Source organism: Pogona vitticeps, chromosome 6, assembly GCF_051106095.1.
Source record: "Pogona vitticeps strain Pit_001003342236 chromosome 6, PviZW2.1, whole genome shotgun sequence".
Lineage (NCBI taxonomy): Eukaryota > Metazoa > Chordata > Lepidosauria > Squamata > Agamidae > Pogona > Pogona vitticeps.
The window spans coordinates 47,169,943-47,193,136 of NC_135788.1; the positions used below are offsets into that span (position 1 = coordinate 47,169,943).

The following is a 23,194-nucleotide window of genomic DNA, read 5'->3' on the forward strand; positions in this document are numbered from 1 at the left end:
TGCCCCATGTACTAGAATTTGTATGAGAGATACAGCTTACTCAAAATCAGAACTTGGTCTGGGGCAGTAAAATCTATTTCCAGCACTGGCGTTTGTGGGAAGAGACCCTGTACTTTTTTTAGCAGCTATAAGATTTGTGAGTAGAACCTCCTATAATTTAGAACTTGTCTGGAATAAGTGTCAAGACAAGTTTCAAATGAGTTAATTTAGTCAACATCATAATCCTTGCATTTCATCATTCCATACACTATGAAGCATTTCTAATACTGTACCTTTAAGAGAGGTCAAGATTATTATCAAATAATTCCATTTTGAAAATTATTTGTAATTGTCATGCTCTGAGGAGCTCCTTCAGACATTGCCAACAGATTAGCAGTATTCATTAGTTTTTGATATTTGGTTTAAAATTCAACTATTTATTACTAGTGCAACATATTTCTTTGAGTAGTTTCACAGCAGAAATGAATTCTGAAAATTTCATCATTTTCAAAAGAGATTTGCTAAGCATCATGGGGCAACAAATGTAAAAACTCAACACAACGTCTCCTGGAGCATACAGAATTAATTGTATGATTCTTAGAATTCTGACCAGTTGATGCACTATAATTGCAACAAATGTAAATAAAAGAAAAGCCAGCCTGAATCATTTCATAAAGTGTAATGTAGATGCATGCTGTGTCTCGCTGGCAATGAACTTGCTGAAAAATCTTACTGCCTAAAACTACTATGATTAATGCAAAAAGGCAAGGCAGCAAAGATGGAGGGAAATGGAACAATTAATTTAGTTATATCCTTATCAGCTCTTTCATCTCCATGTATTCTAGCTAAGAATACAAGTTATTTAAGGTTACAATCCTTAATCAATTTACTAGACACTATGGTCTAAATCCAAATGTTAATCTCAACTTCAGTAGATCCACTGAATGATTAGGACTTGACACTTACTCAGGGAACTACTCTAGCAGGGCCTAAAACTCGAGTCTGTCCATGCAAAATCCAACTTATAACAGACCTACTGAAATTAATAGAATGTGCATTACATGTATACAAATATTTATTTCAGTGGGTCTATTCTAGTTGGGGTTAACAATCAGATTTGAATATAAATTCCACTGAACTTCAGATTCCCATTTCTTCGTAAATGTAAAAGATTGACGGCGCTGCATTTTACATAGACCATAAGAAATCAATACACTCAATCTGAGATACCTATCAACTTCCTACACAGATACATTATTTTATTTCAGAACCTTGTTGAACTTCACATGGGGACAAGAAACAGCTCAACATGTCTCTTAAATGTGTTATGTTTTAGCTGATTTTACAAAGAAAAACATTTGAATGGTAAAGAACTGATCTTATTTTTGATGCAACCTCAACAACTGGCTTTAATTATATAATTAATAATTAATATATTCCAACATTATAAAATCTGGTGTATGAACATGGTCTGAGGGCAGTACTGCCTAGTGCTGTCTCTTTTGTTGCTGCTTTCTCCAGGAAATCATCAAGTCTAAAGAGACTCTTTGAACAAAAGGACCTAGATTTTCCAGGATCTTGCCTGCTCTTCCACAACAAATAGTTGTTAACTTGATTCAGAGTAGGCAGCACTGCCTGAAAACAGTGCTCAGTACAACAGTAATGCATAACTCATAGACAGCAACATTTCTTAGATAAATCACATTGGGACGTAGGTACCGTATTTTTCGCTCCATAAGACACACCTTTCCATAAGACGCACCAATTTTTTAGGAGAAGAAAACAGGAAAATATAATCTGTTTTCTTCACTCCATAAGACGCACAGACTTTCCACCCACCTGCTTTGTTGGAAAAAAGTGCGTCTTATGGTGCGAAAAATACGGTATCTAATAATGCTCAAAAGCAAACAACAGGAGTCTTCCCAATCTCATGAGTTATCTGACAGGAAGAACTCAAGATTCCATTATATCCAAAACTTTATCTAGCTAATTTATGAAACTCTATCCTCAACCCAGGGATAGTTATCTGCAATAAATCTCCTTAAAGCCCATTTGAAGCAATTTCCTGATAGTGTTAAGGTAGAAGGAACAACTTAAACCAATTGTTCAACATTTACCCTGCCTTCTTAGTCGTGATGTCACTTTTAATATGTTGCACCTTAAATTATCTGATCCCTACAAAACAGTTTTTTCTATACTGTTGCTGGTATCAAGATTTAACAAGGGTGTTTTTCAACAATATCAAACATGCCTCAAATTCCAATAATGAAAGTAGGCAAGTACTTTGGGAAAGAAAATTCAATATGTTTCAGTACATCAAAACAATATTATAAAATAGTTTTATAAATTCTACTAAAGAAATTATGCAGTACAACTTTTTATTAAATGTTTTGGGAACTCATTGTATTAGTTCAAATCAATGCTTGAAATATACCGTATTTGCCAGCGTACAAGGCGACCAGCCGTATAAGATGACCCCCCCAACATGCGGGGCCAGCTGCCCGGGGCTCTGCCCGGGCTGCCCTGGAAATTCATGGCCAGTGGGGAGGAGGGCGAGGAAGAGGCTGGGCGGGCAGCGGCAGGAGGAGGAGGAGGAAGAAGAGGGGAAGCAGGGGATGGCAGGCAAGTGCACAGCTAGCTCAGCGGCACAGGGCGCCCGGCAGCCCGGCGGTGGGCTCTGGCCGCTCAGGCATGGCAGGCTGTGCTTCCCTCCCTCCATCCAGACCGGCTGCCTGCCTGCCTGCCTGTCTTCCTCCCCAGCCAGCGCGGCCCCGTGGCGGCGGCTCCTTCCTGGCCCAAATGAAGTGCATCCGGCATACAAGACAACCCCCCCCTTGGAGGCATGTTTTTTGGGTCCAAAAAGTCATCTTGTACGCCAGCAAATACGGTAAAGCCTTTTTATTCCTTTAAATAACTGGTAAAATATTACACTGAATTAAAAAGATATTCATTCTAATACAATGGGGTCTTGACTTGCGAACGGCTTGACTTGCGTACTTTTTGAGTTACGTACTTCTCCGTCCGCAAAAATCCATTTTGACTTGCAGACGGAGAATTGACGTACGAACCAAAAAGTGAAAGAAAGAAAAAAGTTGGAAAGCACCTGGAACCGGGTGGCAGCGATGCGGCGAGAGGCAGAGGTGCTACTCCTGCTCCGGATCGGGGTGCCTCGGGGTGTTCCGGCCGCCAGATTCCAGCCCGGCCGGGGCCTCTGCCTGTCCTGGGTGGGCCCCGCTGAGCCGAGCTCTGGCGGCAGTGGCAAAAGGCAGCAGCCAGGACGGCGGAGGAGCCTCCAAGCACCCCGGTGAACCCACGCGGGAGGGAGTTCGCGGGGTGACACTGGCGCTGGGAGGGCTCCGCACTAGGGAACTAGGCGGGCACGGGTGGCGGGTTATGGAAACAGGAGGCGGGCCCCGCTGAGCCGAGCTCCAGCGGCGGCGGCAAAAGGCAGCGGCCAGGACGGCGGAGGAGCCTCCGAGCACCCTGGTGAGCTCGCACGGGAGGGCGGGAGCGAGTTCGCGGGGTGGCACTGGCGCTGGGAGGGCTCCGCGCCGGGGAACTAGGAGGGAGAGGCGGTTGGGGGTGCGATGGCTGCCTGAATGAAGGGAAGCCGAGGGGGCGCAGCTCTGGTTGGACGCTTTTGCCAGGGGCCACCAGAAACTTTCTGCCGGGATCCGGCTGGGGCTGGAAAAGGGGGCCGGGCGGGGAGGGAGGGAGCGCCGCTGGGAGCCTTGATGGCCGGGCACCGTGTGCATTTCCCATCTCTGCCTTCGGTATCGTGGCGGTCCACCTCTCTCCGATTGTCATGGTGTCCCTGAGCTGAAGGACACGCCGGGGATGTGTGTGCTGCTGCTGCTCCCATCTCCACCTGGCCCATTCCCCCAGAGCTGGGAGGAAAAGGAGACTCCATCCCTTCGGTCCTCGCCTACCAGAACCGCCAGCAGCAGCAGCAGCAGCAGCCCTGCGGACGCCCGGTCGGGCCAGGCCGGGAGCCCCCCCGGGGGGGCGGAAGGGAGGAGCGGGCGCCGCTGCTGTGGCATCGAGGCCGAGACCCAGACCAGCCCCACCAGCGCTCAGGGAAGGGCGAACCGGTGGGGGGGCAGCGGCGGCGGGGAAAGCCACCTTCGCCGGAGCAGAGGGGCGCGGGAAAGTGGGAGGGTGCACCCGGAGGGGCTGCCTTGAGGCGAGGGCATGGCTTCCTCCCCCCCAAAGTCGGGCACCTTCGCCCAGGTGGGGGGGATTCAAGGCCGCTTGCAGGAGCCACCCTAGGAGGACACCTGCAAGCAAGCCTTGGCGATGGGGCCACGAAGGGGAAGGGAACACATTGAGAAGGTTGCCTGAAAGCCATGTTTGGCTGCCTGTTTCGCCTTCCTGGGATTCAGTACTGTACCTAAGAAAAAAAGAAACAAAATATCCCCCTCTAGTGGCAGAAGGCGGAATAGCAGCTTCCCATTAGTTTCTATGGACTGAAAAGAGCAGATACGGATTACAATGGTTTTCAATGCATTCCTATGGGAATGCAGATTTTTGACCTATGAACTTTTTGACTTGCGAACCGCCTTCCAATACGGATTAAGTTCGCAAGTCAAGATCCCACTGTATAAACTGAATATGGAGGATTCAGAGTTACTGCATATATTAGAAGTAATGTCCATTTATTTTAAGAAATTCAACCTGATTTGTGGCTTTTAAATATATATTTAAAAGAAAGTAAAATTTGATACAAACCTTTGTACAAACTACTACTACAGGAATGCCTAAATTACATGTTAGTGTATCTGCACCCAGCGGTAAAATGACACTATCATCTTTATCTTCTTGTAATGATGTATTTCTTCTCTGTGGAGAAGCTGGAAAGTCTTCCCCTGGTTCTGTGTATTCTTGGAAGTCTCTTACCACTGAAATAAAGACAGAGAAAATTTCTATGAGGTCTCTCTAAGGGGCAGTTACTTTGTTCCTTGACAAGTGTATATACATATAAATCACCTTATGTACCATTTAGCTTTGTCAACTGTGTGTTAGTTATATCTGCACTAATACATTAAACCATAAACAGGAATTTAAAAAAGGGATAGGAAGACTTTAAAAAGTACAGTGGTGCCTCGCTTAACGAGCGCACCGTACAACGAAGAATCCGTATAGCGATCCCTTTTTGGGGATCGCTATACGGAGCTGCCCCAATCGCCGCACTCGCTTTGCGACGACTGGGGCGTCCGGCGGCCATTTTGGAGCCGCCGATCAGCTGATCGGCGGCTCAAAAATGGCCGCCGGGTGACCCGAAATGGTCCCCGTCGGTGTTTTCGTGCCCTCCCCTTGCTTACCGAGGTCGCGAAAACGCTGCGGGGGGCCATTTTGGGTCATCCGCGGCCATTAAAATGGCTGCGGACGACCCGAAATGCCCCCCCGCAGCGTTTTCGCGACCTCGGTAAGCAAGGGGAGGGTGCGAAAACACTGACGGGGGCCATTTCGGGTCATCCGGCGGCCATTTTGGAGCCGCCGATCAGCTGATCGGCGGCTCCAAAATGGCTGCCGGACCGCGAAAACATCGCTGGAGGGGTAAGTTTGGGCGCCTATTGGAACGCATTAAACTACGTTTAATGCGTTCCAATAGGCTTTTCCTGCCCCGTACAGCGATGTTTTCGCATAGCGAAGGTTAATCCGGAACGGATTAACCTCGCTATACGGGGCACCACTGTATAGTGTTGCCCAAAGAACTATGTTAAAAATTGCAGACAGAATTTAACTGAAATTTGTAGACACTTAGACACTCTTGTTGTTGTTGTTTAGTCGTCAAGACTCTTCATGATCTCATGGACCAGAGCACGCCAGGCCCTCCTGTGTTCCACTGCCTCCCAGAGTTTGGTCAAATTCATGTTGGTAGCTTCGATGACACTGTCCAACCATCTCATCATCTGGCGTCCCCTTCTCCTCTTGCCTTCACACTTTCCCTACATCAGGGTCTTTTCCAGGGAATCTTCTCTTCTCCTGAGATGGCCAAAGTATTGGAGCCTCAGCTTCAGGATCTGTCCTTCCAGTGAGCACTCAGGATTGATTTCCTTCAAAATGGATAGGTTTGTTCTCCTTGCAGTCCAGGGGACTCTCAAGAGTCTCCTCCAGCACCACAATTCCAAAGCATCAATTCTTTGGCGGTCAGCCTTCTTTATGGTCCAGCTCTCACTTCCATACACCGCTACTGGAAAAACCATAGCTTGGACTATGCGGACCTTTGTTGGCAAGGTGATGTCTCTGATTTTTAAGATACTGTCTAGGTTTGTCATCGCTTTCTTCCCAAGAAGCAGGAGTCTTTCAATTTCATGGCTGCTGTCACCATCCACAGTGATCATGAAGCCCAAGAAAGTAAAATCTGTCCCTGCCTCCATATCTTCCCCTTCTATTTGCCAGGAGGTGATGGGACCAGTGTCCATGATCTTGGTTTTTTTTAATGTTGATTGACACTCTACATGTAACCAAGTTCTTAGTCACAAAACAGAAAGAAATCTGATGAAAATCTAGATAATGAATAAAACAGTTTTAAACCCCCCAAAACAGTTGTTAGTTCAAGCATGAGAACAGCAGTAGCCAAAGTTCACTATTTACCTAAACCATTCTTTATTTAAAATGATCATGCTTTAAGAATGTGTGACCCTCGATTTGCTGGACAGCATATCCCATCATTTGTTAGACAGCATATTTATTTATTTTATTTATTTATTGGACTTATATACCGCCCCATAGCGCTACAAGCACTCTCCGGGCGGTTTACAATTTTAATTATACAGGTTACACATTGCCCCCCCCCAGCAAGCTGGGTACTCATTTTACCGACCTCGGAAGGATGGAAGGCTGAGTCAACCTTGAGCCGGCTACCTGGGATTTGAACCCCAGGTCATGAGCACAGTTTTAGCTGCAGTACAGCGTTTTAACCACTGCTCCACAAGGCTCATTGTGTGAGAACAATGTCAATGAAGATGTGTCATTAGTGTGAATTGTGCTTTACTGCTGGGATAGACAGACTTCAGATTTGAAAAACTGGGATATACTTCGCTTTTTTAAAATAAAACTGCCAGCCAGCACTAGCTGTCCACAAAATAGGAAGACGATAATGATGAGAGTGAAGGAGCGGAGAATTATGCAAAAAAGGGACAGGGTCTGCATCTATGCAACTACAGATTAGAGACTACCAAAGCATAAAAGTGTGCCTATGTACACAAACTGCTCAAAGGCAACCAATTACCATATTTTTTGCTCCATAAGACGCACTTTTCCCAAAAAAAGTGGGGGGAAGTCTGGGCGTCCTATGGAGCTAAGACCAGTGGGGGGGAGTGTCGGAAGGGTCCAAGTGAGCCTTCCAGGATCCTTGCCATGCTCCCCCAACCGCCCCATGGGGCCAGCGCGGGCAAAATCGCCAGCTTCTAGGTGGGGGGAGCGTTGCAAGGATCCTGGAAGGCTCACTGAGACCCTAGCGATGCTACCTCTACCCCCCACGGGGCCAGCGCAGGCGAAATCGCCAGCTTCCAGGGTGACTTCACCCCCGCTGGCTCCATGGGAGGGTGGGGAGAGCATCGCAAGGGTCCAAGTGAGCCTTCCAGGACCCTTGCGACGCTCCCCCCACCGGGCCAGCGCGGGTGAAATTGCCACCTCCTGGGAGTCTTTTGAGGCTTGGGAAACTTCAGAAGACTCCCAGAATTTGGCGATTTTGCTCTGACCCCGGGGGAGGCAGGGCGAGTCTCTAAAGGGTCCTAGGGGGTGTTCCAGGACCCTTTACAGACTCACCCTGCCCCCCCGGGAGGCCAGAGGGGGCAAAATCACCACCTCCTGGGAGTCTTCTGAGGCTTGAGAAGCTTCAGAAGAGTCCCAGAAGGTGGCAATTTCGCCCCCCTCTGGCCTCTGGGGGGGCCAGGGTGAGCCTAAAAAGGGTCCTAGGGTGTGTTCCATAAGATGGACCTCTCCATAAAGCTCACCATTTTTTAGGAGAAGAAAACAGATTTTTTCCTGTTTTCTTCTCCTAAAAATTTGGTGCGTCTTATGGAGCGAAAAATACGGTAATACCTCTGTTTGACAAGTAAGGAACACTAAGGCAAAAAGATAGCAATTAGTACAAATCTGGTCACAGTGGATTTTTTAAAATTGTTAATAACTTGGAAATCAGAAGAAACCTTTGCTGATGTATTGAAAATGACAACAGATCACATCAAAATACTTTCTGCCCATCTCCACTTGACAGACTTTAAACAGATAGGCTCCCTGATCCAACAAGAAAGTTGTAACACAGGAAATAACAGAAGGCCTTGGAGAAAACACAATGTACATATTTTTATGAATACACATCAGTACACTAACACTGATCTAAAATCTAACATCTGCAAGAGCCAGGACTTTTGCATTCACCACTAGATATGAGATTTTCTGGACTACAAATACCATAATTCTCCATTCTATGAGTTCTGCCTCAATGTGAGGCACCTGGGAGAAAGTCCTTATTTAGAAGGCACTGGAGCCTAGTTAAGCCATGCTCTGCCCAAGCTTCCTTCTCAGAAACAAAGCTCCCAGCTAGCACTGGGGAAGGAACAGGAAGCTTGGGAGGGGGCTTGGTCTAGTTAAGCCTCAATGCCTTTTAATTTAGGACTTTCTCCCAGATGCAACACATTGAGATCTGAAAGCTGAGTCATGGCAACTGGACTTCTTTCTTCTTAGGTTGAAATGTTTACTCATCCAAGTAGCTTCTTCAGTTTGAGGAGAGTTGGCAGGAAACCCCTGATAAGTCCTCCAGGTTGGTTTCATTTCCCCCTGGTCTGAATAGGCTTCTTAGAAGGACAGAGGAAGGAGAAGTGAGAGTGAGTGAAAATTCCACCTCTGCAGTCCTTCTCCACCTATTGTCATGTTAACAGTGGTCTTTCTGGTGGATGTGGTCCTGATCTTTCTGGGGACAGATGAAAGGGCAGCATGATAAATAAGAAACAGATTGTATTTAAGGCCTTCACCCCTGTTGAGTGAGGGATTTTCTATCTGAACATGTATGGCCTCCCCTACCCTTCTCTCAAACCACCTATCTTCTCGGTCCAAATTGTGTACATCTTGGTCATCAAACGAGTGTCCTTTGTCGATCAAATGAAGGAACACGGCTGATTGTGGTCCTGAGCTGTTGCCCCTCCTGTGCCGGGCCATTCTCCTGTTTAGTGGCTGTTTGAGTTCTTCAAACTTGAGCTCTGAACATTCCTCTTTGCACTGGACCACATATACTATATTGCTCCTATTGTCTTTTGGTGTCCAGTCTTCTGGGTGAACTGGAAAAGAGCTCCTAGCATTTTTATGTATGCATTGGTGTGCATAAATTATCACAAGTACGTGAAAGCCTTCGCAAATACATTATCACAAGTACCTTTTAATAACCTTTGCTTTCAGCCATCTAGAACTTACTGAACTTCCTCTCCCCACATCAAGAATCAAATAATTTTTGAGGATCAAACCTCTAAAAAATTTACACTTAGGGGGTTAAATTTATTCCAGCATTTAGCACTTACAATTCAAAAGATCCAACTTTTCTCTATTTACAGGAACTTAATGTCCTACAACAGCAGCTTTATAATGAATTGAGAACTCTTATTCCAGCTATAAACATACAATCAAATATAAGCTAAACAATCAAAACAAATTATAACTACACACTCTGAATATTACAGCAGTTTTAGCAGGAATCTTATAATTTGATGATGAACTGTTACTACCCAAAAATAAGACAGGGTCATATATTATTTCTTGCTCCAAAAAACACATTAGGGCTTATTTTCAGGGGATGTTTTTTTTTTTTCATGTACAACAATCTACATTTATTCAAATAAAGTCATGTCATCTTCTGGTTGCTGGCTGCACAAAGAGTTCCTGGTGGAGGGCGGGGTTTCATTTAACTGGGGCTTACTTTTGGGGTAGGGGTTATATCACGAGCATCCTGAGAAACGATACTAGGGCTTATTTTCAGGTTAGGTCTTATGTTAGGGGAAACAGGGTAGGCTTAAAAAGAAAGACAAATACGGTTCTCAGCTTTCCTTTTATTTGTTGCACTAATAACAGCCTAACTAACATGTATTTAAATCAACAAAGGTGATTCTGCTGACAGCATCTTTAGCAAAATGCTACTGGATTTCTTCTGCCATTTAGAATTTAACTTTGGCTGTGAGGCTAACAACTGAGTTTGAGGTCCAAATTGTCATCTGGTGAATGGAACTGTCATTTGATAAATGACCTGGCTAATGAAATAAAATCCAGATAACCACTCAGTTAAGTACTCACTTTTTTGTTCCATTTCTTTCATTTCTTCAGGAGGAATTTTTAGCTTATCAATATGCTCCCGTACAACACTTGCCCATTTTTGTAAAGAATCTAATGCAGTCCATGGTTTAGACATATCTACAACCAGCATAATCAAAGTGTCCTTTAGAGAACTAGATTCCATTGCAAATTTCAGTAGACCTTTATGATAAAGGTCACCATCCAGTATCCATATATTACATCTTGTTTGATCTACAATAAAAACAGAAAGTAAGTTTAGGTGTCCCATAGTCTATTATAGTACTAATATATAGAAACAACTGACTAATGTGATATAGATATAACATCTAAATTTAAACAATAATTACATACTAGATAATTCTCATCCAGGATTCTTATGGGAGTAGAAAATGGCAGAATCAAGCCAACTCTGTACATCAATGGAAGCCAAAAAGAGAGAACTGCCATTTTTAGCAATTAATAGCAGTGTAAAATGGTAGTACATCTCTGTGCGTTGTAGCATCCTGCTATAGAGCCAGCATGGACATCTCTACTGTGCTTTTTTTGGAGAGGTCAGCCAAGATATCTCAAGCAGGACTTATGGGGTTGCACACCTTGCTACCTATGTGGCCTTAGGTAAACTGCACAGTCCCAGAGCATCAACAGAAGGAGGGGCTGACAAACCACTTCTGAGTGTGTTTTTTATCTAAAACAAATGCTGGAAGAGTAGCCATAAATTGGAACTGAGTTGACAGCATATAATTAAAATAAATGGTCTATAGGTGGGACCATTTTGATATTGGCTAGGTTGGAAGAATTATAATGTCTTAAATAAATTAGATGGATTTCTCTCTATATATTTGAAGTCAAGGATAGAAATTAAAGTACAAAGGCAGATAAAGAGGGGGAGAGGATAAGAGGAAAAAGCAGCAGTGCTAGAGATAAAGTGGGATTGAAGAATTTTAAAGAAAAAAGAGAAAGAGGAGGGAGAAGATGAGATAGCACAGCAGAGATAAGAGGCAAAATGGAGGAAATTTCAGTGTCAAATCTGAAATTTTTGTATGAGTGAAATGTTGAAATAATTGGGGGGGGGGTAAATAATTGTAACCCTGAAAATGTGAAATGGGATTTAAAATGGAGTTTTAAACAGCAGTGTATTGCATGTATATTAGAGGTATCCTTTCAGAGCAAACAGCTAATTTTACCAGACTAGTAAAATACATGTAAAAGACTATTGGCTACACACAACTAGCAAAGCACATTAAGGATGGCAACCCTGGTGGAACCCATGAAAAAAGTATACGTTTCTCTGCTGGATCAAAGTCCACAAAAAAATACTGTATCTCCACTTCAATAGAAAAAAATCACTTTGTTTTCAAAACAACCTGTCAGCCCAGCGTGTGGGAGTATCTACTCATTAATCTTAATGAATCAAAACCTTGAGAAAAATATAAATATGCACAGTGAAACTGTTAGTGAGAAGCAGGAGGCAACCAGAGCCTCGACAGGAGCGCCAGCCAGGTCCGCCGTAATCCCTCTCATGACATCCTGGAATCCAACAGGATTCAGTAGTCTTTGAGGGCAGACCATAGAAATAGGTCCCTGCTCCCTGCGGGGAGGGGGGGGGGAGCCACTGCGAGGTTACATTTTATTAGGTGATGATCTGACCATGACAAGGGGACCGACACAAGACCAGTCACCATCAGACCACACTCGCTCCAATTAGTGGAAAAGACCAAGTCCAACGTATGGCCACCCACGTGGGTGGGGCCGGTGACATTTTGGAATATGTTCAAGGAAGCCATGGTTTCCAGGAACTCAAGAGTTGGCCCAGTAATCTCTGCCCCCGCGTGCACATTGAAATCACCCAAGATCAAAAGCCTCAGGGATCCCAACAATGCCGTGGAGACAAAGTTGGCCAGCTCCGGAAGGGAAGTGGCTGGGTCGTGGAGAGCACGGTAACCCAGCAAAATCCCAATACCATTCCTGGCCCCAATCGACATGTGGAGTGCCTCTAGACCTGGCCTTACCACCGAGGAGCGCCTAGTAACCTCTAAGATGGATTTGTAAACAATGGCTACTCCCCCACCCCCGCCCCTCCAGTCTACCCTGGTGCTGGATGGCATAACCAGGCAGACAGATGAGAGCCAGGGGAGGACCCCCCTTCCCCCCTAATCCACATCTCAGTTATGCATGCCAGGTCTGCATCCTCCTCCAGGATAAGGTCGTAAATCACCTGGGCCTTACTGGACACAGACCTGGCATTCAACAGCACCAATTTTAGAGTGGTGGGTTGGCTACCTCGATATTGGTGGTTGATCACAGTCCCAGAACAATGAACAGCCTTCAAACATCTGTTCATTGTTCTTCTAACGTGAGTAGGGACTGTATCAACACCATGTGAGAAAGCTGAAGTTTGGGAGTCGCTGGACTTCCAACAGCACAATGATCCCAAGCATACCTCAATTTCCACCAAGGTTTAGTTGCAGAACAAGTCATGAAAGACTCTACAGTGGCCACCACAGTCACCTGACTTAAGCCTCAGAGAAAATCTCTGAGGTGATTTGAAGGTGGTTGAGCATGCAAACCCAAGAATACTACTGAACTAGAAGCCACTGGTCATGAGGTCTAAGATTCCTCAGGAACACTGACAGAAGTTGGTGTCTGGCTATGCATCTCATTTGCAGCAGGTCATAACAGCAAAAGGGTGCTCTAATACTGTATTTGCCGGCGTACAAGACAACTGGGTCTATAAGATGACCCCCCCAACATTTCCACTCAAAATATAGAGTGGACGGCTCTGCTGCGGCACCAGCGGCGGCTGCCCTGCTCGGCCCGCCCTGGACATTCATGGCCAGCGAGGAGGGGAAGCGGCCGGGTGGGCAGCAGCGGAGGAGGAGGAGGAAGGGAAGGGGAAGCAGCTCTCTGGCAGCGCACAGGCGAGCGGGCAGTTGGCTCAGCTGCGAGGAGGGGAAGTGGCCGGGCGGGTGGCGAAAGTGGAGGAGGAGGGGAAGGGGAAACAGCTCTCCGGCGGTGCATGGGCAGCTGGCTCAGCTGCAAGGAGGGCAAGGAGGGGAAGCGGCCGAGCGGGCGGTGGCAGTGGAGGAGGAGGGGAAACAGCTCTCCAGCGGCGCGGGGGCGAGCGGGCAGCTGGCTCAGCGGCGCGGGGCAGCAGGCAGCCCGGCAGCGGGCTCTGGCCACTCAGGCATGGCCCATGGCCGGCTCTGCTTCCCTCCCTCCGTCTGGATTGCCCACCTGCCTGCCCGCCCACCTTCCACCCCTGCGAGAGCGGCCCCACGTCACTCGGCAGTGGCTCCTTCCTGACCCAACTGAAGTGCACCCGGCGTATAAGACAACCCCCCCACTCGGAGGCATGTTTTTGGGGGCCAAAAAGTCATCTTATACACTGGTAAATACGGTAAGTACTATAGATGCTTGTCATGAAGGGGTGAATAATTTTCAGACTGTAGGATTCATTAAAAGTTGCATTTTTAGTTGAATTTAAGAAAGCCACTTGATCATAAATCATAAACTTGATTTGCAGTGTGGGTTGAATAATTCTGATTACAACTGTAAATTTAATATCCATATATTCTTAGCCATTTGCACCTACAGTTTTTTCATCGCTGTAAGACTTCAGGATGATTTTTACATGATTTAAACAATTCTATCTGTAGCTTTTCTTAGCTGTAAAAATTGATTTCTGTTTAAATATTTAAACCTGCAGTTTCTCAGTGACTGCATGACTGAATTTCTTTATAACTAAAGTATGAGTACCAGCACGTTTCCAATACTTTTGGAAATAATACTTTTCATGCATATGGAAGCAATGTAGATGAATACAACTTGAAGAATTAGGCAAGCTGATGTTGCCTGGAATTAGTTTTCTATCAGGGAAAAGTAGAATGAAAATAACATGAACATCTAGAGAAAGATTTACTTTACCATGAGTGAAACAATGGTTCCTTCTCATCCTCTGAAGAGAGATGGAGCATCTAAACAAGGAAACAACTTATACCTTGGTACCCAGATGAACTTTGATATGACTGATCTCACATTGAAATTAACTCTAGAAGTGAAAAATGTCAGCTATGACAAACCCCTACAGATTCAACCTACCAAATAGTGTTATGATCTTATAGTGCTCTGAGGACTTTGCTGTACAATTAACCTTGACATCAAACTGAGGGAAATGGCACCATTTTAAAGAAAAAAAACTAGAAACAGGAGGGAAAATAGTGGGAAAGTCCCGTATTTTTCGCTCCATAAGACACACCTTTCCATAAGACGCACCAATTTTTTAGAAGAAAACAGGAAAATATAATCTGTTTTCTTCGCTCCATAAGACGCACAGACTTTCCACCCCCGTTTTGTGGGGGGAAAGTGCGTCTTATGGTGCGAAAAATACAGTATATAATGCAGGTACAGGCTAAGGAAATATTAAGGACAGTGGGAGCAACAGCATGCAAGTAGAAATAAAGACAAGCAGAGACACCTACCTCCCATTCCTAACACCACCTGCAACTTGCCAAGATTTGTCCCCAGGGTCATCCTCCCACAATTCACTTTTCCTGTCTTGCTAACTCTCTTTTCCAAAATAATAGGAATAGATATATAAAGGGCAGCTACAGTATGATGGGAGATTATATCTTACAGTCATGGATTAGTGAAAATGACATATTTTTAAAACTGAATGACATGCCAATCAAAAATATTATGCTGTCAGTTTCTGTTTTCTTAATACTTACCATCTCTGTCTTCATCATGTACATTTAAGTACAAATATTCCATTCCTCTTCCTTTCTTGTATTCCTCAATTCCCTGAAGTTTTCTAACCAAACTAGTTTTACCTGCTCCATCTTCTCCTAGAAAATAGCAAAAAGAGAACCTTATTAATATCACATTTATAATATTTTCCTGCTCCAGTTTTTGGCTGGAACATTAGCCCAGGGGACACAGTGCTTATCCGTGGTAAACACTGAAATATAGACTTAGTATATTTTCTTATTAAATAATTAGAATTGTTAAATGAAAAAAGAATCTTATGCTTAGTTATTCTCAGGGCAGTTCCATGACATTTTGCAACCTAACACAAAAGACAACATAGTGTTGTTACTCATTCCCACTTTCGTGTTCAGAAATGAATTCAGTTGGGAGCTGAGTTTCATGTCAACTCTGGTGACAATACAGTGTCCCCTGCTGTATCTGGGAGCCATAGACTATTTTAATGTGGCAAGAGGGGGCCATGTGGCACATACACTGTGATTCTTCAGGCAGAAGTGGCTGTATTACTCAAGCAGAGTAACTAGAGAGATACTCATTCCTGAGCATCTGTCACCCGAAAGTGACTGCCTCACTCTGCCCAATGGAAAGGGCTGTTCTGCTCATTTCTTGCTCCACTATGCAAAATACATGAAATAGCTCTCTAACTTTGCATTTATGTAGGATAGGCCAACCCTAGAGCTACATGGTATACATGCTATTTCATGTAGTGAAAGCCTGACTGCCACCTGCAAAAAAGATGTATAAAGCAAAGTGGACAGAGGAAAATTAAGCACCTTTCTTGCTGCTTTTCCATTGAGGCAGTGAGCCATAAAGTTCTAAGGCCACCCAAAACAGAAAGGACATGTTTCAGAAGGCTTTTAATTGAAATAACATCAACTGTGGGTCCTGATGGCAATTTTTAAAGTATCTATTTTAATTGTATTTTAATCATTTTATCTTTTATTTTATTTTAATTGAATTTTAATTGTTGTAAGCCACCCAGAGACCTTTGGGTAGAGTGGCCAGCATATAAATTAAATAAATACCGAGTGCAGAGAATGTGCTTTACCCAAGCACTGGGAAAAATTGTCTTGTATCTTTCAGAATATCGCATGCTGGAAAAACAGATCAGAAGATAGTGACTAAAGATACCAAGAATAGCCACCTTCCACCCCCACACCAACAAAAAGACATATGGACTCTCAACATCAGCAGAGAACTGAAAACACTATGTAATACTAATTTGACCCCAATTGGATAAACCTAGTGAGTTAAATTTTCGCTCCAATTCCCAGATGAAGGACTCTGTGTTTTTTGTGTCACCCTCTTCCCCCAACCAAATAGAAACTTGTAATTTCAAAGGAAAACCAAATGTGGTCTCTACATAATGCCTGTACTTCTTTATTTAAAGAACTGGGGTGTGATATCCAATCAATAGCTTCCTCAGCAGTAACTTTAAAGCCACAACTCCAACACAACTTGCATATTTCCTAATTTATATCTAAACTAAATGCCTGGCAAAATCCATCTGCTGTGAACCTTTGGACTCTTAAGTTCTCTGCACTAATGACAAGACACCAGTGCAAGTGTGACGAAGTAAACACCAGATCCACAAAAGTTAGCAACTCTATGATTTCTTTAGTGGTCTATAAAGGTATCACACACTCTTGCATTTGACTGAATGTGAGATTCTATTTTAGTCTTCAAAATATTGGTACAAGAACTGAAAAAACCATGAGAATGTTTTTAACATGCATCACAGAAAGGATCGAGTGACACTATATCCATAATTTCTTTGAACGCCGAAGTAAAGCAGATGAGTATCATTATCAACCAATGCTGGCCAATCAACTACCTGTAGGAGTAGCCATGCAGGCTATCTGTCAAAGAGCTCCTATGCTAACCAAGTACAGTAGCTGAAAAGTAAAGATCTTACTGAAATGTGCAAAATGCTGTAACATCACAAAGACCATTAAGTCAACTACACCTAGCTCCCTGAGTTAATGCTAAAATGTGATGCTCAGCTACCTCCATTTTCTCCCCTTGCTGACTCCTGCTGTGGAGACTGCAATCTGCAGCGGACAACAAGTGGAAGTGCTCTGTCTGCAACTATTGTTGTACTCATTACTACCCCCCAACCTTTTCTGAACCGCAGACTGGCTGAGGGGTGGGGCAGCACCATGCTCAGATGGGACAAGCCTGGTGGGAGGGAGTTCCAGTCTGGAAAGAGCAATAGAAAAGGCCCTTTCCCATTTCGTCACCAAGTGCACCTATGAGAGTGCTGTGACCAGAAGAAAAGCCTCCCTGAATGATCTTAACATCCAAGCAAGTTCACAGAGGGAGACACAGTTTTCAAGATACAGTGGTGCCTCGTTTAATGAGTGCCCCGGTTAACGATGAATCCGCATAGCGATGGCAAAAAAGCAATCGCTTTTGCCATCGCTTTGCGATGTTGCCTATGGGGAAAAATCGCTTTGCGATGTTTTCCCCATAGGCCCCATTTTCCCCCAGCTGAGCGGCGGGAGCCTCCAAAGGACCGCTCCCGCTGCTCAGCTGGGGGAAAATGCCGGTGGTAGCCTCGGAAGGACCCTTCCGAAGGGTCGTTCCAAGGCCACCGCCAGGATTCCCGTTCGGAGGGGGCATTTTCCCCTAGCTGAGCGGGAGCCCCGCTGCTCAGCTGGGGGAAAATGCCGGCGGTAGCCTCGGAAGGACCCTTCCGAAGGGTCGTTCCAAGGCCACCACCGGGATTCCCCTTTGGAGGGGGCATTTTCCCCGAGCTGAGCGGGAGCCCTGCCGCTCAGCTGGGGGAAAATGCCAGCGGTAGCCTCGGAAGGACCCTTCCGAAAGGTCCTTCTGAGGCCACCCCTGGGATTCCCCTTCGGATGCCTGAAAGGCATCCAGACCCCTGCCGCTGCCGCCGCCGCCTGTATCCGCCCCGCGGCCGGCTACCCCCACCATGGTCGGACTATCAGGAGTTCGACCATGGATGGGGTAGCCGGCCGCGACGCGGATCCAAGCGGCGGCGGCGGCAGGGGTCCGGATGCCTATCAGGCATCCGGGGCTAGGATCCGCCCCCCGGCCGGTTCCCCTTCCATGGTCGGACTCTCAGGAGTCCGGCCATGAATGGGGTAACCGGCCGGGAGGCGGATCCAAGCCCCTACCGCCACCGCCACCACTTGGAACCACCCCCCGGCCGGTTCCCCTTGCATGGTCAGATCCGACCATGGAAGGGAAAGCCAGCCGGGGGGGCAGATCCAAGTGGCGGCGGCAGCGGTAGGAGCTTGGATCCAGCCCCCGGCCGGTTCCCCTTGCATGGTCGGATCCGGCCTGTTCCAAGCGGCGGCAGCGGCGGTAGGAGCTTGGATCCGGCCCCCAGCCGGTTCCCCTTGCATGGTCGGATCAGACCATGCAAGGGGAACCGGCCGGGGGCCGGATCCAAGTGGCGGCGGCAGCGGTAAGGGCTTGGATCCGCCCCCCGGCCGGTTACCCCATCCATGGCTGGACTCATGAGAGTCCAACCATGGAAGGGAAAGCCGGCCGGGGGGCGGATCCAAGCGGCGGCGGCGGCGGTAGGAGCTTGTATCCGGCCCCCGGCCGGTTCCCCTTGCATGGTCGGATCAGACCATGCAAGGGGAACCGGCCGGGGGCCGGATGCAAGGCCCTACCGCCGCCGCCGCCACTTGGAACCGTCCCCTGGCCAGTTCCCCTTGCATGGTCGGATCAGACCATGCAAGGGGAACCGGCCGGGGGCTGGATCCAAGCGGCAGCGGCAGCAGTAGGGGCTTGGATCCACCCCCCGGCCGGTTACCCCTTCCATGGCTGGACTCCTGAGAGTCTGACCATGGAAGGGAAAGCCGGCCGGGGGGCGGATCCAAGCAGCGGCGGCGCCTTCCCCCTCCTCTCGCCTCTGCCCGACGCACCCTTCACCCCCTTCTCCGCCGCCATTGCTGGGCTTTGGAAGCGGCTTCCAAAACCCAGCAGCGGCGGCGGAGATGAGGGTGAGGGCTGCGTCGGGCAGAGGCGAGAGGAGGGGGAAGGCTCCGCTGCCACCGCTCGGTCGTGCTGGCCAGCATTTTCACGGCCAGCGCGTCCAAGAGGCCTCGGGGGAAGGCTTCTCCACCGCCTCTCGGACGTGCTGGCCGGGCGCGGGGCGGCTCCAAGCGGTGGCGGCGGGGGCAGGGGGGTTCCGAATGGCTTCCAGTGCTTCGCCTGGAAGCCATTCGGACACCCCCTACCCTGTCCCCGCCACCGCTGAGAGCCTTCCGAGCTCTCAAAGGGCTTTCTCCAATGTGTGGGGGGGAAGCCCTTTGAGAGCTCGGAAGGCAAATGTCAGCGGTCGGCGGTGGCTTTGGGGTCCATCCAAAGCCACCGCCGACTGCCGACATTTTCCCCCAGCTGAGCGGCGGGGCTTTGAAGCTCCCACCACTCAGCTGGGGGAAAATGCCAAAGGCCCCATTTTCGGTCAGCTGGTCGGCGGTTCCAAAATGGCCGACCCGCTGTGCTGCCTCGCTTTAGAGGCACCGAAAATGGCCGCCCCTATGGAGGAACATCGCTGAACAGTGAGTTTATCCTCCATAGGAACGCATTAAACAAAGTTTAATGCATTCCTATGGCTTTTTCCGTTCCGTTTAGCGATGTGAATGGCAGCCAGTGGAGCTGCTATGACAGGTGGGTTATGTGCGGGGGGGAAACCCCAAAAAACACAAAGAAGAGTTTTAAAGTGGTTATGGTAGACTTTTCTACTTTTGAAAATAATCCACTTTTTTCACAAGCAGGTCTACATACACATACAATATCTTACAATTCAATGTTCTTTATTTATAAGTGTATATCCTGAAAGAAGACCAAAAAGATTTTGACAGCTCCATTGGTTCCTATGGGCCGAAAAAAAAATCACCATAAATTAACGAAAAGTCAGATCAAAGCCAAATCAGGTTTGCACACGACTTAGGGGGTCCTCTAACGAATCCAAGCATTTAGAACCGTTTTTGACCCTTCTAAGACACTTTTTAAATTGAAAAAAGAAACATCATTAAGTGAAGCAGGGGACCTAAAATCGCATTCGTTATGCGAAGCATGGTCCCAAACTTGGCTAAGCGAAAATCGCCCATAGGAAACATCATTATACGGTGCATATTATTTTCTAAAAAAACACATCGTTATGCAAATTCATCGCTAAACGAGGCACTCGTTAAGCGAGGCACCACTGTACTTCCCAAGATTGGATGTCCACCTCGACTCCTTATCATCAGGTCCTTTCATGAGGAAATGAAGGGTACTGTAGCTTTTGATGGCTCAACATCAGAGATACCTTTGATATCAGAAGCTGAGTGAAACAGGGCTGTGTCCTCACGCTGACCCTGTTTGGGATCTTTTTTGTGGTCATGCTGAAGCATGTGTTTGGAACTGCAACAGAAAGTGTCTGTCTCCGAACTAGATCAGATGGAAAGCTCTTTAATCTCTCTAGATTGAAAGTGAGGACCAAAGTCCAGCTGAAACGCGTGTGGGACTTCCTCTTCGGCGATGATGCAGCTGTTGTTGCCCATTTTGCTGAAGACTTCCAACAACACATGAATTGTTTTAGCAAGACTTGCCAAGAATCTGGATTAACAATCCGCTTGAAGAAAACACAACTCATGGGCCAGGGCATGGACTCACCTCCCTGTATTACCATCTCTACACAAGAATTGGAGATTGTTCATGACTTTGTATACCTTGGCTCAACAATCTCTGACACTCTCTCCCTAGATGTCAAGCTGGATAATCACATTGGAAAAGCAGCTACCATGTTCTCTACACTCACAAAGAGAGTATGGCTCAATAAAAAGCTGACGACATAAACCAAGATCCAGGTCTATAGAGCCTGTGTCCCGAGTACACTCCTCTACTGCAGTGAGTCCTGGACCCTTTGTGTGTAGCAGGAGAAGAAGCTGACCATGTTCCATATGCGTTGTCTCCGACGCATTTTTGGTATCACCTGGCAGGACAAAGTTCCAAATAGAATAGTCCTAGGAGGAGCTGGAATTTTTAGCATGCATACATTACTGAAACAGCAATGCCTACACTGGCTTGGGCATGTCGTGAGAATGGCTGATGGTCAGATTCCAAAAGATCTCCTGTATGAAGAATTAGTGCAGGGAAATCGCCCCAGAGGGAGACCACAGCTGCGATACAAGGATATCTGCAAGAGGGATCTGAAGGCCTTAGGAATGGACCTCAACAGATGGGAAACCTTGACATCTGAGCGTTCCACTTGAAGGCAGGCACTGCATCATGGCCTCTCGCATTTTGAAGAGACACTTGTTCAGCAGGCCGAGGCAAAGAGGCAGTTCCAAAACCAGCAAAATCAGGGACGGGGGAGAGATTGTATTTGTCTTCAGTGTGGAAGGGATGGTCACTCTCGAATTGGCCTTCTCACCCACACTAGATCCTGTTCCAAGTCCTCTATTCAGAGCATGTTACCATAGTCTCTTGAGACTGAAAGATGCCTTATCTAAAATCCTGACATTTAGGAACAAGTCTCATAAATTGGCTTAAAAGAAGTGTAAAAACCAGAAAAGTTTATTTCACATGAAGTTTTTTTCACAAGAAGTGAAAAAACTAGAGAACAGCAATTACACACCAGACATTAAGGTTTAATTTTCCAAAATTGCAGATCAAAATACCAATGCAGTGCAAAAATCACCAAGAAAATGGAAAAGCAGAATGAAATAATAAAAGATTTTTAAGATGACTGACAGAAATACCCAAAGGAGGGGAATTCTACACTTGAGAGCCACCTCAAAGAGGCCCTGTCCCAGGTGCCTAGAAACTTGACATCTCTTAATGGAAGGCCAAAGACAAGTCAGTGGACAGTCTCAAGGACCAGATGAGTTCATTCAGGTGCAAGTGTTTACAGCTTTAAAGACTGAAACAAGCACTTTAAACTGGGTCCAGACACTATTAAGTAACGAAAACCTGGTACAGCACAAGTGCAGCATTATCAGAGTGCATCTCCCTTTAAGGATCCTGACAGCTGCATTCTGTACCAGCTGCATTTCCAGACAGTTTTTAAATCCTCTGCATATATCTGAGTCTACATTAAAAAACAAACCAGAACAAAAAATAAACTAACTATTAAAAGTTACCATTATAAACCTAGCATAGTAAATTATGTATACTATTGTTCAATTATGACTCTTCTGAAAATGGCATTTACCTGACATCTCACAGAAAATATCACCCCAGCTCTTGCCTCTAGAAAATTCTAAGCACATGTCTTCCAAGTAACTGCTTTTGCTCAGTGTTTTTAATTCTATAATTATTGTACCTTCTTGTCGCTAAAAAGATATAAACTCTGCAAAAGCTATGAGATAATGATCACAAGGTTTGGGATTAAGGTCCTAAGTAATTAAAAAGGCTCTGCTTCATTTCAGACCTGTGTATCTAAATGTTAGTTGGCTGCCTTTTTGTCCAGGGAATATAAGAAATAAAACCTTGTACTTAAATCACTGAAGAGACAGATCAGTTTTTAACTGTCTTGATTTAAATATCAATCCTCCTTGAATACAAAGCTTTTTAATGGAAAGATTTTAAAGACAAATACCCATTTAAAACATCAGTTGCTGCTTTGATTTTTTTAAAGCTAATAAATGCTTAATGTGAAATGTTATTTATTCAGTTAAATGATGATGTCTGAAGCATATGTGTAAAAGTAACCACTCTGAACAGCAACAACAAAAGGCTCTCTGGATTAGGTTATTTAATGGTTAAGCCCCACTATTTTCAGTGGGGTTTGCTACAGACGAAACCTGCAGACTTGCATCTGGCTTAGCAATGCCCATGATGTTGTGACTGGCTGGTAAGATTGAATTAGGTGTTCTTTTTTGCCTTGCTGATACAAATTCCTGCAAAAGGATATATAAATAAAGCCTGCAGCTCCATCAGAAGGCACTGAGGCTTTAAAGAAAAACACAAAACAAAAAAAAAGAGCACACAACAGCCCCGTCAGAAGGCGCTGGGGCTTTAAAAAACCCCACAAAAAATAAACAAACAAACAAAAAAGCACAGCAGCCCTGGGAAGGCACTGGAGCTTTTAAAAAAAAAAAGCTACAAAGAAGCTCTTCCCCAACCAACAGTTAGTCCTCTAATTTTAATTCCCCACCTTTTTTCCCTGCATCTTTTGATTGCAACTCGAAGCTCCAGC

The 23,194-nt window shown here is 45.9% G+C and overlaps 1 protein-coding gene across 1 annotated transcript in view; it reads right to left on the reverse strand.

Annotated features, from left to right (window-relative positions):
- Positions 1–23,194, reverse strand: part of DYNC1LI1 (dynein cytoplasmic 1 light intermediate chain 1) — a 43,731-nt gene that overhangs the window by 14,979 nt on the left and 5,558 nt on the right. Inside the window, exons 3-5 of the mRNA XM_020799480.3 lie at positions 14,994–15,110; positions 10,267–10,497; positions 4,708–4,877 (exon numbers count right to left, since the gene is read on the reverse strand). Of these exons, the coding sequence (XP_020655139.3) occupies positions 4,708–4,877; positions 10,267–10,497; positions 14,994–15,110 (518 nt within the window). The remainder of the gene's footprint in view (positions 1–4,707; positions 4,878–10,266; positions 10,498–14,993; positions 15,111–23,194) is intronic.